At 44.2% G+C, this 15,926-nt stretch overlaps 1 protein-coding gene across 1 annotated transcript in view; it reads left to right on the top strand.

Moving 5' to 3' along the window:
- The first annotated feature begins 458 nt into the window (after window positions 1-458).
- ADAMTS2 (ADAM metallopeptidase with thrombospondin type 1 motif 2) overlaps window positions 459-15,926 on the top strand; it is a 168,290-nt gene continuing 152,822 nt past the window's right edge. Inside the window, exons 1-2 of the mRNA XM_062501880.1 lie at window positions 459-546; window positions 1,518-1,879. Coding sequence (XP_062357864.1) covers window positions 459-546; window positions 1,518-1,879 — 450 coding nt within the window. The remainder of the gene's footprint in view (window positions 547-1,517; window positions 1,880-15,926) is intronic.

Genomic DNA, 15,926 nt, shown 5'->3' with positions numbered 1-15,926 from the left:
GGACGCGGGGCGTTCCTTTTCGCCTCCACACGCGTTCTGCCAGCTCCCGTCCCCTTCGGCGGGCCCGTCCCGGAGCGGGGCGGGCGCTGCCGGCCGGGGCTGCCCGGAGCGCGGCGGGGGCGGCGCGGGGGCTCCCGGCGGGGCGGGCGGTCCCGTCCCCGCTGCCCGCGGCCCGGCTGCGCCGTGTGGCAGCGCCTCTGTCAATCAGCCTGACTTCACTCCGCACGCCCTGTGCTTCCAGTACTATACCCCCGCCGCCTCCTGGTGTCTCTGCTTCGCTGCGAGCCGGGAGCGCGGCCGCCACTGCCGCTGCGGCTGCGGCTGGGCGAATGCGCGGGCGGCGGGGCGCGGGGCAGCGCTGAGCGGCGCGGAGCAGCGCGGAGCGGGGCTGCCGCCTGGCCCGCCCCGGCTGCGGGCAGCCCGGGCGCCGGCCCCCGCGTCGGGCCGGGACCGCCGCGATGGACCCTCCCGCGGGCATCGCCTGCGTCCTGCTCTGCTGCGCGCTCGCCCTGCCCGCCGGCGCCCTGCGGCGCCCCGGGGACAGAGGTAGGTCTCCGCCGGGACGCCTTCGGGGCTGTTCGCCCTGCCCCGCCGCCGCCGGCCGGTGCCCGCAGCCCGCCCGTCCCAAGTAGCGGCTCGTCGCCTCGCGGCTTTCGGCTCCCCTTGAACTTCTTCTGCAGCTACTTTTGCCGGGTTTTCAGTTGTTTCCTGCAAGCGGCAGGCGGGGACGGGGACCGGGCAGCCGAGCGGCCGGCGGGGAAGGGATGCGAGAGCGCCCGGCGGTGACAGCGCCGCGCCGCTGCCCGCAGCCCCGCGCCGCCCGCTGCCTGCCCCGCGGAGCGGGCGAGTCCCGGCGGACAGGGAGCGGTGCCTGGGGTTCCCCGTGCGGGCTGAAACACATGGCAGCTGGTCTGCCTCCTCCTCTTCCTCCTGCCCGAGCCATCGCCTCCGTCCAAAACTCCCGGGCTCCGCACTGAGACCGCTCCCGATTGCTGTCCGCATCGTCCCCATCACCGCTCCACTCAAACCCGCCGCTCCGGGGGTACTTTGAGGGACGTGCCTTTGCCTTGCGGGCTTACCACCTGCAAACCTAGCCCCTACCTCTGCCCCTGCGAGCAGTCCCGAAGTGAATCAACGCCCTGTCCTCAACGCTGGCAGCCCGGGATACCCCCAGAGTCCCCGAGGGTGTGTGACCCGGTCACTGGCTGGGTGTGCAGGGCTGCGGGGTCCGGGCTGGGTGGGCAAAGGGGAGCGGGACCTCGCTGCAGGGGCAGGAGTACGGGGTTCTGGCAGGGGGAAGGCTCACTCTGCCGTCTGGTATTTTGAGGAAGAAAAGGCAAGTTTGAGTGAACTCTGCACACTTCATGCAGGTGAACCAAGTGCCTGCAAAGAGTGCAGTGTCCGTCTGCCTTATGTAAGTGTCTGCTGTGCTAATGAATAATGGAATAAAAATCCCGCGGCATCAGGATATGTTTAGTTCTAGTCTCTCTGTCCTCTCTTGCTTTCTCCCTGTAAAGATTCAATCCTGAGGAATATAGAGGAGTACAGCCTTGTCATCCCCACAAGCACCGATTCAGAGGGCAGGTTCCTATCCCACTTGGTGTCTGGACCGCCAAAAGCACGCTTCAGGAGAGCTGTGGAGGACTTGCAACATGAAGCAGCAAATGAGCAGATATTTTACAATGTCACTGTTTTTGGAAGAGAGTTCCACTTCAGGTTAAGGCCAAACTCCAGGCTCGTGGCCCCTGGAGCAACAGTTGAGTGGCAGGAGGACTCTAAGGAGACTCGTATTGAACCTCTCTATGGGAATTGCCTCTATGTTGGGGATATCACTGATCTGCCAAATGCTTCAGTTGCTATCAGCAATTGCGATGGACTGGTAAGTTACTTTTGTTACTATATCAAAGATAATGATATCAATTTCCTACAGTCTTCAAATATAAAATGTGTGGACTGTCAGAAACTCACACCTCATATGGTAACTGTGAATGCAAATTAACTAATGTTCCCTTGTGTGGGAATAGCTGTGCTGCACCAGGAGCTGCTTTACAGACAGTGGCACTAGAAGTTTGAGTACATGCTCTGAGGTAGCTACTCTGAAACAGAACAGCTGAAACCAGCATTTATGTTGATTTGTGGTAAAGTTGCTTGAGGGATCTGATACTCTAAACCAGAAGGTTAAATAGCAAGTTCTCAGCATCTTCTTCCACTTTTCACTTCCAGCCTCCAAGGGTAAATGTTAGAAAGAGTTAATCCCAGATAATGGGCTGGACTACCCTGGAAACAAATTTGATAGGTAAAATATGGTTTTGTCCTGGAAAACTTTAATTTATTCAGAGTCTGTTTTCTTGGATATTTCACTTGGTGAGTTTCATTGCCTAATCAAGTGATTGATGAAAAGTTGCAGAAGACTTTGAGTTTTATGAGCAAAACAGCCCCCTGTGATACATTTGTCAAAGCTGTGTGTTTTAAAACTGGCTGCAGCTTTCTGTTCTGAAGTGCATGTTCAGCACTCAGATTATCACTGTTTGTCCCTGACATCCTAAACTGTCACACTGTCATTTGAGCAGTAATTACTGCACAGCAATTTGTTTAGTGAGAAAAGGGCTATATTTTTTATCATAATGACAGGTTTATCCAGCCTGTATTTCCTTGCTATAGCCTTTATAGTTTGTAATTTTGGAATTGCTTAATTGTAATGCATTCTGCCTCTGCGTAAAGAGCCAGTAGGAGTCACTTGTATTTCTATTTATTTAGTCATAGGAAGTTGTTCATTTGCTGTGCCAGGAAAATGACATGTATGGAGATAGTATGTCGGCTATCTGAGAATGGAAGGGAATCAAATACTTTTCCCCTTAGTCTTTCCTTTCCTGTGGTTTCTTCTAGCCATGTGCATTCCTGATTTGAGAAGCAGGTTTTAATGTTGCAGTTGTTTGATGTGGACAGCTGGCTGAGAGTAAGAGAAGCGCCAGGACTGAGCAAGAAGAGCCATTCAGAGAGCAGAGTGTGAGCCTGCAGTTCTGCCTCATGGGGGAAGCAAAAGTTCTGTGCTCTCCCTGTATCTATCATCTATCTCCCTGTATCTGTCATGTATCTATCACATCATTTTGTGTAAGGCAAATTTACTTGCTCTTTACTTTTAGAACTGGGACAGAGTCAAAGCTCTTCTTCGTTGTTCATCTGTGCTGAAAGGTGGAGGAAGATCCTGTTCATGGCTACTCCTTGTGTTGTGCTCTTCTCCTCAGCACAGGTGTTGACTGTAAGGGCAGTGGGGAGCTTGTTCCTGCTTCCTTCCAGTGTTTGGCTGAGTGTGGGCTCCTAATATTTAGAAAAAAGAGTTATGATAAAATAGAACAGGAGTTAAACTCTGGATGAGACTCTAAAGGTCCAAGGCCTCATGTGGCATATAAACATGACAAAGAATGAGAATGGCTTATAAAATGAAGTGAAAATATAAACGGAAAGGCTTTATAAATTACTGATTTTTTTTTCACATTTATAAACACACTCATAAATGACTGGAATCCAGAAAGCTACCAAAGGAATTGCAGTTTTCAACCTGTATGCCCAACCCATGTGCCTGTCTTTTCCGTTGTGCTTGTTTTCATTAGAAGAAGCTAGAGACTTGCTCTGGGCTGGGCAGTGCCACATTCTAATCTGGATGATTTTCACATGGAATTACAATTTCTGTGGTTCTGCTAATACTTTTGGAAATGGATTACTGCTTCCTCCAGCGTGAATCTACATAGTAGATGTTGCAGGGCAGAGTTGTATTTTTTATCCCAGGTCACTGAAGCCTTCCTGCAGGAAGCATCGTCTCAATACCTTTACACTGTAAAGATTTCCCTGAGATTGTGCAGTAAATCTGTTTTGGAACAACAAATTGAACTCCATTCCCTTGGGTACCATGTTCCACCTCTACCCTTTCCCTCCATCTCAGTTTCTTTCTTTCTTGCAGGGTGAATGTATAAAACAGATTATCAATAGAATTACACATACTCAAAGGAATTATACCAATTTTTCTTCAAAAGCCATTGCTATGTGGACAGAAATAAGCAAGTATAACAGAAGTTAATTCTGCTTGTAACTGTCTCTCTCTTTACCTTTTATTTCTTGTTGTTTGCAAGGAGTACTGAAGAGTCCTTGGAGCGATGTGTTGCCAGCAAGATATACTTAGAGACCACTGGGCTATATGCTTTTCTTGGGTTTACTGACGTTTGGATGTGAATAAAGACATGGACAAGGCTATTTTCAACTGTTTTTCTATGTCTGTTTTTTGCTTCACACCTAGTTTTCTTCAGTGGACCCAAGTATTTCCACCTTATCTAAGTTATTCTGGAGATAGGGATGGTAGCCTCTCTTACAACTGAGTTGTCATCTGACAAGTATTAGAATTTTACATTATAAACTTGATTAATTTAATTCCTAGTATTTGTTTTTAAGTGCTTGCTTTTGAAGGTGGTTTGACATCTGTCTAAGCTTCTCGTGGTCTCCTGTCTTTTGTGTCAGTCATCAGGGCTGAAACAATACTGGACTTGAAGTGTCCTACTTTGCAGACTTTTGTTGATTGAATCTGGTTGAAGTCAGCAAATGCATCTGCCACCTTGCCAACTTCAGATGTTATTTCCTTTGAACATCCCTTTTAGTTTGCACTGCACTGCCAACTATGTCTTATTTTCCAGTCTTTGTCTTAGCAGAGTCTGGCTGGTGGATTTGGTATTGCCAAATGACAAGCTGTTGGAAGGACTTTACATGAAAATAGTAGATATGTGAAGGGACTTTTGAACTATACTACAAATGATGAAGATCTGCTGCCCTGACTGAGCAGATACTCATTAGTTAGGGTACTCATGGTTTTCTGTATCAGAAGTCAACAAAACATATATTGACCTAAAAATCAAATCTGAGGCAGATGAAGAGAACTTCTGAAGTATGTAATCTAGGTGTATTGTCACCTGATTGCATGGAGTAGGTCATTAAAAATTGTGGGTGAGGAATCAAAGTTAAAGCTAATCAATAGATTTTTTAACAGCTTTCTGAATTATGAATGTGATTTTTACCATATTTAAAAAAATACTGTGAAGGCTTTTCTGCTTAAGATAAACCCATATTGGACAAATTGTTATCATCTTGGTTGTCCTGGTATCATTGAAATTAATTCTCCAGTGAGTGGCAGAACAAGCATGGTCAGTTCTCCATGGCCTGCAGGCTGTGGTGGAAGGTGTTGTGCTTTGAGTATGTTCTTGGTCCTTGGCCAGATACTTACTTGTGGATGCAGTTGGAGAATGAGGGAGCTGGCTGTCCTCTCCAAGGGCTGTGAAGGAGAAGTGGTTGGAGGCTGTAAAAAATACTATAGAACAACAAAAAGTTAGGATTGTATTAATGCTTCCAGAATATTGCCAAGCTATGGCAACTGTCCTTCTTCACCTCAGCAGATGAACTTGCCATTGTAGAAGAACTCTTGACACATCTAGATTTTTCATAAATACTTCTGCAGTGCTTGAGGCAGATGTGCCAAAAATGTCTTCTTCAAGTTGACAGGATGGCACTATTTGGTTGTGGAAGTTAAGAGGAATAAACTCCCTCTCAGTTTCCTTATGACATTTGTAGTCTGTGAGCTAGAGTGTGTACTTAGACAGGGAAAACACAGCATGAACACTACATCTGAAGTGGAAAATGAACGAATGATTAACTTAGGCTGCAGTGCAGGGTCAGATGTACTACTGACAGGACTGAGAAGACTCAGGATCACTATGTCATGATGAGCAATCAGTGTGAACTGATTGCACCCACTGAAGCAAAGGAAGGAACATCAGTTTCAGTAACATAATGCGAGGTCCTAGTTTGGCTCCATTAGTATAATCCTCTTCCTTTTTTAAATCTAGAAGACCAACTCTCCAAAATGTCACAGTGTTGTCATTAAAATGGAAAGTTATTAGAAGAAGATATGTAGAAACTGAGCTTTTCAAGCCATCTCTGGGTGATTGTTTTCTAAATGAGCTGTAAGCATTACGTGGCTGGGGTACCAAGACAGACACCTTACAAGTGCAGTGGACTTGTTTCTTCTTGTGATGGACCAGGCAGGGTTTGCTCTATAACATTTTTAGTCTTTCCTGTGCTCTGTGCTAACCCTCCCAAACTGTTAGTGAGCAGCCTGCTGGCTGGCTGGCTTCTTGCCCAGACTCTGTTTCTTCTAGAAATGCTTGGAACACCAGCAGTACTTTTTCAACTCGTGCCCAATGTGACATTATCTGTAGCCCTGGGTTCACCTGGGTGGGTTTGTGGTGATCCATTTCCCTTTCCTAACCAGTCATGGATCCTCAGGAACTGTCTGGTGCTTTGGCTGCTGTCAGTACAAGTGCACGTCTGTCAGTTGTCCCAAAATGCTGTTAAGTATTTATGAGTACTTTCTTCCCTGTTTTAAATGAGAGAACGAAACTTTTTTTCCCTCAGTTTTTATTTTACAGGGTTGTATTAATATAATCTAATTTTGAAAGTGCAAATGTCGAATCTCTTGTTCAGATCCAGTCAGTGACGTTTCCTAAGAGCAATTCCAGCTACCCATGTGAAATGCCCACCTTTCTCCCCTTCCTCCTGCTACCTTCACTGCATTCCTAAAGGCATTTAGACTCCTGTGAAGTCTAGCCTTGTTTAGTACAGTCCTTCTTCAGTTTGAGCATGAGTTTGATCTCTCTGAAGTCAGTGAATTTTAGAGTTATATTGTTCTATACTCTCCTGACAGAGATGCTTTCTTGGAACTGCCTTTAGAGTTGAAGGTGAATCTAACTCACCTTAGGTGGAACATGTAATTTACCTGGATAAGAGGGTGAAGGAGCTGCTCACAATGAATATACCAGGAGAAGACAGACATGCTTATGTAAGGGTGTTATTTTTTTTCCTTTTAGACATCCATCTCCTGCTTTCATATGGATTTACAATTTAGTTTTGTTTCTTTTTGATCTGGTTTTTGGATTACACTGGTTTGTGATGTAGCAAAAAAGCAGAGCTCAAGGTAGCACAATATTATCTTCAAAGTCTGGTCAGGTCTAGTTCCTGACAGTTAAAACAGATGCCTGCTACAAATAATTCCAGTAATTCCTTTTCTGTATGCTATATTCTTAGCATTTACATTATGATGGGGTTGCTTCCATTTTAAGGAGATCAAAACTGGGCATATATAATCTTTTCATTTGGGAGCATTTTCTCATTAAATTAAACCAAAATCAAACCAAAGTTGCCATCTGTTTTTTTTTTGTTTGTTTGTTTGTTTGTTTTTTTTCTTCCCTTCTTTCTCTATTTTTTAGTGTAATGGCAAAATTCACTGTGGACTTTTTTGCTAAGTAGAACTGTAATACAGTGGCAGAAGTGCAAATAATTTCTGCAGTATAGAACAAAATGTAAAAGCCATTCTCATTAAGGAAACAGCAGCCCTTCCTCTGCAGATGATCAGTGGGATCACTATTAACTCTTTATTAAGGGCATTTTGAATTCAGCTGGGGTGTCCACATGGGTAAGCCAAGCATGTATGTGAATTCTGGCACAATCAGAGCCTGACTGCACATCCCCATCTACACATATCTTTTAAAAGGCCTGTGTTGCCTGGCAAAGCAGTGGTGCTGTTTTGATTTCTAACTCCAGCATGTCCATGTTTTCACAGGATAGAGACTTTGCTTTGTAGCCCATTCTCTGGGTTTCTGCTGTTAATTTCCCTGGACAACGCAAGCCTAGTTGGACAGTCCCTTCTGCTGTGTGAATTGCACAAGCTTTCCCTTTTAAAAGTTATGGTGTGAAAGACAGAGTGTAAACACTGTGATTCAGCCTCCAACTGGAGTAAATTATCCTCTGCTGTCCTTAAAAGAGACTCTGTCATCAGTAAATACTATACTTTTTTCTTTGCATCTTTCTTTGCATGGATCATCTCACCTACATTTTATCTGAGAGCAGAGCAAGTAATTTCCTACATCATAGATGTGGACACCATCTGGACAGAGTATCCTCAGGCAGTCAAAACTGGTATCTTTGTGGTATGCTGTAGGCCTCTGGATAAAATATAAGTATTTGTTTATGTCCTATTTGACCTTGTGTTGCATTGCCCTCATTGTAGTAGTGTCTCATCTGTACTATACCCTTTGACCACACAAAAACTAATTTTCCAACCAGAATATTAAACTCTATACATCCAAGGAAAGGTGCCTAGTGTCTCTTGCTTTACATCTTGAATATCCAAATAAAGGAGCTAATTGTGGTAAGGCCGTAATTAATTTCTGGGGTAAGCAGAACATCTATTTTGAAAAGTCTGTCCCTTCTTAGCTTCCGAAGGTGTGTCCCTCATAAAGTGCTATTGGCTCACTTATCTGCCAGCTCTCTGCTCCTTAGTGGTGTGGTGAGGGTGAATTAATGACTCCTGCAAATGGCAAGGCATTACCACGTTTCAGGTGAGTTACATGTTTACTTTTTGCTACAGAAGGCTAAAAAATATTGTTTTGGATCAAGCAGAATTCCAGCTCTTGCATGGAGCAGGACCTTTTCTCCAGAGATCACACTAGTGTTTTATTCAACCTACTTCTGAGTACTTTTTATTTATGATGACTGTGGCTTTGTAAGCAGGTCATGCCATTACTTAATGGCACACTAGGACATTTCTCATAGCAGGTCTGATTAAAACAGAACCAGGGAGCAGGTCTTGAGTGTCTTGCAGGGGGTTGCACAACCTTGCTCTGATGTGCACACCCTCCTTTTTGGATCACCTTGTCCCTTTACTGCTTTCTTTCTTGCAAAGTTTCAATAAGTTCTCTAACACATCACATCTGGTTCCTTTAGCCCCTTTATCTGAGTGTGTTTTAGATTTATCTTTGTTTGCAGAGTCTTGAAACAGCAGGTTCCCAGTTTTAATAGTCTGCAAATGAAAGGCCCACATTTCACACACTATTTTCAGCACTGCTCTATTAAACTGTAACATTGAAAAGAAGTGTGTCCTCTTCAAGTGCAGAAGAGCACACTGCTTCCTCATATCTAAATCCCAGCTTGTTATAGATCTTCTCAGTTATTCCCAGGTCTCAAAACGTCTGGTACTTTCTTCACATCTGGAGTTCTTGGAGTTGTAAGTGTGAATCTCAGCATTAATGTTTCTGCTTTTTCTTCTAAGTAACTGTTTTTTGTTTAAAGAAAGAGTTTTAAAGTAAGTGCTTCCCTCAAGGAAAGAACGGAGATGCCAGTTCTCTTCTTGAAGTCTCAAAAATCACCAGGCCAGTGAAAATCCTCCCAAGTATGTTGTTTTGAAGGTGTCATTTTACAGTACAGACGAGTTTCTCTTTACACCTTGTTTTGTCTTGTGTGTGCTCCTGAAAGACTTCGTGCACTGGTGTGGGTTCCGTGGGCTGGCTGCCCCCCAAGTGGGGGAGGTTCATTTACTGAGCATGGTGACTTCAGTATCATTTTACCCTCTCTAATGCCACAGGGAGAACCTGCCCTCACCAGTAATTCATACACTTGCTTTTTTCCCCCCCGCTTCATGCCGCCTGTAGAACTGCATCTACTGCTCTGTTTGTTTTCCAGATCTTTGCCTTGCTGAAATAGAAGTTCCATTTGTACAGCTTGCTGTTACTTTTTGATCTTGGCATCCCAAGTGTGTTCAAGTTTTTCCGTGTTAACCATCAAGTTAATATTTTTAAAATTCCTTTTAAATTGATTTATGTAAAAATTAGTATTTTGCCCCTTTATTGTTGCATTTTTGGCCCTTATCTTCAAAATAAAGATACTATTAATTCTTCACTTATGCAGCTCTTTGTGGAGAATTCAGAGCTTGGAACTGCCCAGTGTCCCTGGTACTTTCTGACACTTCCACCAGCAAAGTACAATCTTACCACTTTTCTTTTGATGTGATGAGTTATAAATACAGCTACTTTAACTTCTTTCTTTCCTACTGTCATTCCCTTTAACTTTTCCTGTAGTTGTCACCTCTGTGTTTGAATTTCATTATATGGTCAGACTGCTTTTTCCCAGCATTTAACCTCTAGCCTAGTGGACCTCAGGGGACAAATTAAAATCTATTTTCCACTGAAATTAAGTGTGAAGCCTACTAATCCTGTAATGTGAAAGTCACTGGACATCACTGGTATCTGTGGATAAGAAGAGCTTCTTCTATCTGTAACTAGACACAGCTAATTTATGCATTTAAGTTATTTCTCTTCACTAAGTGTGCAGACTACAGGTTGCTGTTATTGCCCTGTAATGAAGGCGAACGATTTTTAGAGTTTTTTGAGGCAAAAAAATTGAAAAGGAATACCTGGCATATGGTGAAGGTTTAAGCCATTTTTTGAAAAACACGAAATCAAAATATTTACCTGAGGTTTAGGGTAGCACAGAGCCACACCTTGATGTAGGCCCCGAGTCTTTAAGCCTTTATTTGTGTGTTTTCTGATTTACTGTCACCGTAAGAATAATGAAGTGATGTGTGGAGGAGAACCTGCCTGGCTAATGAGCAGGCTGGCCAGCAGCTCTTTTCTTCTACTCCATCACTTACAATCCTGACAAGAAGCAGTCCATGAAATGGCAGGGGGCATTGAAGTTTGTGAATGATACAGCAAATTTCTACAGGAGCCCTGAATGCAGCTCTCTCAGGCTGCTGCTGTGCCTGCTTCCCAAGGCTGTGGGCAGTCCCTCTTTCACCCCTCTGTGCCCTGGGGGCTCCTGGGCTGCAGCAGCAGCTTCCAGCATGTCCAGGGGAGCCCTGGACGTGCACCAGCCCCTCAGGCAAACCCATCCAAAGGCACCTTCACACCACACACACAGGATGGGCATTGCAGGCTCAGGGCTACTCTTGCACAGTTTGATCCGTGGGAGGGATTTCTCTTTCAAGTTTTGTTTCTGAACGTGTGCTTTTTTGGCATGATTTAATGAGTATTGTAGAGTATAGAATGGAGAAAGTTAAAATAATACATCGAGTCCAACAGGAAAGAAAGACTTTCTTGGGAGTAAAACTATTTCAAGAGCTAAGCATAGTAATGCACCATTTACATTTTAATTCAAATACAGTAAAATAATAGAATTTAGAAGGGAAGAGTGGAAAGCACAGATGTTCCTCCAAGCAGTTGCTGAATTTTTAGATTAGGTGTTAGGAAAAACTTCTTCTCCAAAAGGGCTGTCAAACCTTGGAACAGGCTGCTCAGGGAACTACAGATGTGGCACCTGGGGCCATGGTTTAATGTGGACTTGACAGTCTTGTGTTAACAGGTAGACTCAAAGATCTTCCAAGTCTCCTCCAACCTAAATGACTCCATGGTTCTGTGATTCTCATTTCTCAGTTCTTTCCCCCATATGCAAAAGGCAGAACTAACATCCAGTATCTGCCCTAAGAAGCTGCTTCTTGCATTTCTCCCATGGTAAAGTGTGTGAGTCCCAAGGCTGGTGCAAGGGCTGGTGCCTATGGTCATCACATCACCTGCAGGGCATTCCCATTCCCAGGACAGAGCCCATGTTTGGGAAAAGAGCCTACAGAAAACACAGAGATTAACCAAGGGTAGGTGGCAGCACAGGCTGTGGTTACTGTTTTAATAGTGGGTTTATTTGTTTTAAATAATGGGTTTTTTGGGTAAATCATGTTCATCCGACTCACATGCAGAACAATTTACTTCTTCATTTTTCAGAGTCCTAAAATTGCAAGGCTTTTCTCTTTCTCCAAGCAGAGGAGTTGTGGAAGGATTGTGAGAGGTGTTGTTCAGAAAGCATTCTGCAAACCAGAATGTATTTAAGAAACAATTTTTGAGAAACAAATCACTACCTGATGATGAAGACAGCTGCACTGGGCCAAGAGTCTTTCATGTGCCAGCACTCTCATGTGACAGGACTTATATTGGAAGATGACAGCTTTGAAGCTTGCAAGGCTGAAAACGTCTAAAAATTTTTATATACCTAAAGTAATAGAGGGATAAAATGGTCTCTTTCAGACTTCAAAACACTCTCTGTAGAGCACCATGAACGTATGGTCACCATTGTGACCTAAGGTCACAATCTTTTACCTATTGAACAATAAAAAAACCCCACCCTAAAACCCAGAAGCAAAACTTTTTCAATACCAGTAAGCACCTCAGGGATAAAGAAGTTTTAGTGGTGAATTTGGATTGATTTCATGTTTATAACCAAGCTTGAAATCAGAGTTTTCTGATAGTTTTAGGTTTCATTGTAAAAATGGTAAATCCACCATTCATCAGTAAACCAAAATATTTAATTCCCAAATAAGTGCTAAGAGGTGTCTGTCAATATTAAATTTGCTTGCAAAGTTACAGCACGTTAAGGTTGACATAAGCAGCAAGTGTAAAAATGGGATTAATCAAAGGATGATTTAGTACTCAAAGAAGAATATGAAGCTCAGTCTGGATAAGTAATAGACAAGCAAAGAAAGACAAGACCATTTACAAGATGTTTTGAATTAATTTAAGCTCCTCAGTAGGAGAGTGTAATGAATTACTGTGAAAATAAAGTGCATAGTTCACTGCAGTCAAATTAAGCCCAACAACAATCATACACATCTTATAAAATGTTGGACCTATGAAAATAAAGTGTAATCTTGCATTTATCTAAACATAAAATCACACAGGAAAACCCAGATCTCTGTCAATGTTTGCACCATGGTCCAGCATCATTTTACATAGGGGCCAGGGAGGTCCCATGGCAAGTAGCTGATTTTTGTGTCTGTTCCAAAGCTGCTGAAGTGAATGTGTTTAGTTTCACTGGCTCTGTTTGGCTTTGTGTGGGCAGGTTGATTAGCAGAGTATTTGGGACAAAAAGCAGGCCATGGAGTATTCCACATCAGAACCTTGTCTTTCACCTTGCTCTTCGTCCCCTGGTGCAGTGGTGGTGAGGAGGGAGGCGAGTATGAGAAGCTCAAGTGCAGCTTTTCCCATGGCTGTTTATATCCCGTGTGCTGGATGGAACAGGACAGAATGGTGTGCCTCTAAACCTGAAATAGCTCTGCTAAACCTTCTTCCCCTTCTGCCTCACACCACATCCCTACCACAGAAGAGGTGATGCATTAAGTGAGGGGGAGGGATCAGGAGAAACCCTCCAGTCCATGCCAAGAGGATGAGGCAATTCCAGCTGCCTTGAATTTGCAGGCTCATTGTGACAGCTTTTCTGTCTCCATCTTCCTATGAAGATGAGGCCAGAAAGGAGAAAGATTTTCCTGCTGAGACTGCCTCACTTTGCTTCTGCACTACTGAAGGCGTGGTGGTGGGAAGAGCTTTCATTGCCCATCTAAGATGTTAGCTTTGACCTCAATAAAACTAGCATCACTGGCAAAAAACCCCACCCAGATGCCAAATACAATCCCCCAACAAAAAAAACCCCAAGTCACAAGAGAGAACAACATGAGAAAAACTCTAATTGCACATCTGTTCAACAGACTTTTGTGATAACTCAGCAACAGCTAATTGAAACTCCTGGATCATAAATATGCTTTCAGCCAAACTGGAGTTTACTTTCCCTGATGCTGTCTCCTTTCAACTCCCCATTGCACTCTGAGGTTCTGGTGGTCAGGATTCCAACAATCTGTCACTAGAAGGGAAAATTAGAAGTTGAGCCAAACCTCTGTTAATCTGTATCATCGTGTCTCCATGGATTTCTGGGAGTTCTGTCACTTTGCATTAGTTGAGAACCTGGCCTTATGTAATTAGATGTTTTCACACTGGTGTGGAGATACACCCTCCTCCAACAGTCTGGATTACAGGCTCCCATGGTTTGAAAAGATACACTCCTTCTTGGGAGGCAGCAGAACACATAAGATCTGTGCATTTGTGTTCATGGGATTTCACTAAATAATGTATTTAGGGTTTGTTTTTTGGAAATGGCAAAGTGCATTGGAAAGGGAGACCAGGAGTCCCAGGGTCTTTGAATGGTCCTTGGTGTTGAATGGGCAGATGGGTTAAAGACACAGCTCAAGGCACTGCTTCTGGTCACACAGAACTCACTGAGGGCCTTGTGGATCCCTGCCTCTGGATTGCCATTCTGATGTAATTTTTGTGACATTTTCATGTTATTATGCAAGCCTGTAGAAATCATGAGAGGGGAACTGTTTGATAAATGTGATACTAGTAATGTGAAATTCATCCATGATGGATATAGTTAGGTCTTTGAAGGATTTAGCTGCTTTTGGCAATTTTGTATTCCTTTTGGGTGATTTGAAGAGGTGTTTGCTTTCACTTGTGGGTTTAATAAATATTTGTGCTTAGGTAACGCTTTTATAGTGCACTTCCAGAATGAACTCCATGCAGTCTTTAACCCAAGGATATAATTTTTGGAGTAATGAATCACTGCTTGCAAGTTCTACAGTAGATTTTAGCTATCCCACTGTGGGAACACACTGGTTTTTTTTTCTCTTTTCATTTTATATTTGTTTATATAAAGACCACTTTTCACTGACATCAGAGACCTATCAGATCAAATCTAATCCTCTGTATCTCATGGCGTGCTGGCTAGATTAGCCCTAATACTTGTGTTACCTAGTCTGTGTGGAGGCAGCTTTCACCTTGTAACAGTGTCCTCCCTGGAGCTGGTTCTAGGGGATGGTTGACCCTGTAGATTCTCACTCTTCACCTTCACAGAGCCAGGGACCTTGTCAGCATCCCTCCTTTGCTGAGGAATGTGGAGCTAATGGCCATCTTTGAAATTGCTGCCAAGAGCTGGTGAATTTGCTCCACCACAGTGAACAGGTTTGGATTCCAAAGCTGCACAGATTGTGTCTACATCCTTCCACTCTGGCTGCTGCTGGGCTGCTGGGCAGTTCTGCTCTCCTTTTTTCAAGACTTCATTCACTGGGGGATGCACTGTGAGCATTCCTGTGGAAAAGTGTAGTGCTCAGAGCAGTGAGATGACTGTCTGTGTGTGGGATTTGGGGGAGAGGAAGGGATGTGTCAGAAAGAAGGCCAAAAGAAAGAGCAGTTGGAGACATCTGATCAGTGTCAGCAGGGCAAGATGCTGAGCACTGGCACGAGAGTGCTGAGGTGGTGCAAATAGCTTGTGAGTGACCCATGCAGCAGGAAGGAGCAGAAAACACTGTATTTCCTGGCAATTCACAACAGAATCCTTGATCAGTGAAAATTCTTCTTTCATGAGTAACTCTAGAAGGGAGAACGAAGCAAGAAGTGATGTCCCCATTAATCCTCAGTGCAAGTTCGCAGGGCAGGGCTGGAGTCTGACCCCATGGGAGAGCAAACGGAGGTTCCTGCACCTCCCAACCCTGCACCTGACAAGGTGGGTCAGATCTGCCCAGAGGCACTGGGCAGATGGGAGCAGAGAGCTGGAGACAGATGCCCACGTTATCAATGTGTCCTGGTGTGCTGCATGACAGTCCCCTCCAGAACTGCTGGGATTGATTCCATGGGAAGGGTCACAGCTCCAGCCCAGAAGGGAGTGAAGCACCTCTCATCCTCGCCCTGAATTTTCTTCTTTCTCTGTTAACATTCTGCCAAAGTTGTTTTCAAGGAAATTTGTCCCCCAGCTTACAGTGTTGCCAGGTTGGAGTAGTGTGAAATGAAAAAAAAAACACATTGAAAACAACGGCACTTTTTTTTTTTTGGGCTTTTGAGAATTTTAAAAAAAGGATCCTGTGGCTCTGCCACTGAGTTGGATGTGATTTCTGAATGTGATTTCTGTGGTCAAACTTCACACAGATCTTTGCTGTTTAATGTGCTAGTCAATTAAAGCATGCTGCTATGCTAGAAATGATGTGGTGGCTTTGTGTGGCTTGCTTGGTATTGCCAAAATGGGTCAAAAGTATCAGGAGAAGGTTTAATCTTCCTGTTTACATAGTGTCATTTTGCTTGCTTTGTGGTTCATTGCTTTCTGCAGTGACTGTGGTATAGTCTAAGAGCGGGAAGCCTCCTCTCTCCTCTGTGTGGCAAAAATAGCTGGTGCTCTCTCCTGCTGGTTTG

Source organism: Cinclus cinclus, chromosome 14 (assembly GCF_963662255.1).
Source record: "Cinclus cinclus chromosome 14, bCinCin1.1, whole genome shotgun sequence".
Lineage (NCBI taxonomy): Eukaryota > Metazoa > Chordata > Aves > Passeriformes > Cinclidae > Cinclus > Cinclus cinclus.
Note: the sequence above shows the minus strand (reverse complement) of the source record. Positions and strands in the feature narration are given on the sequence as shown.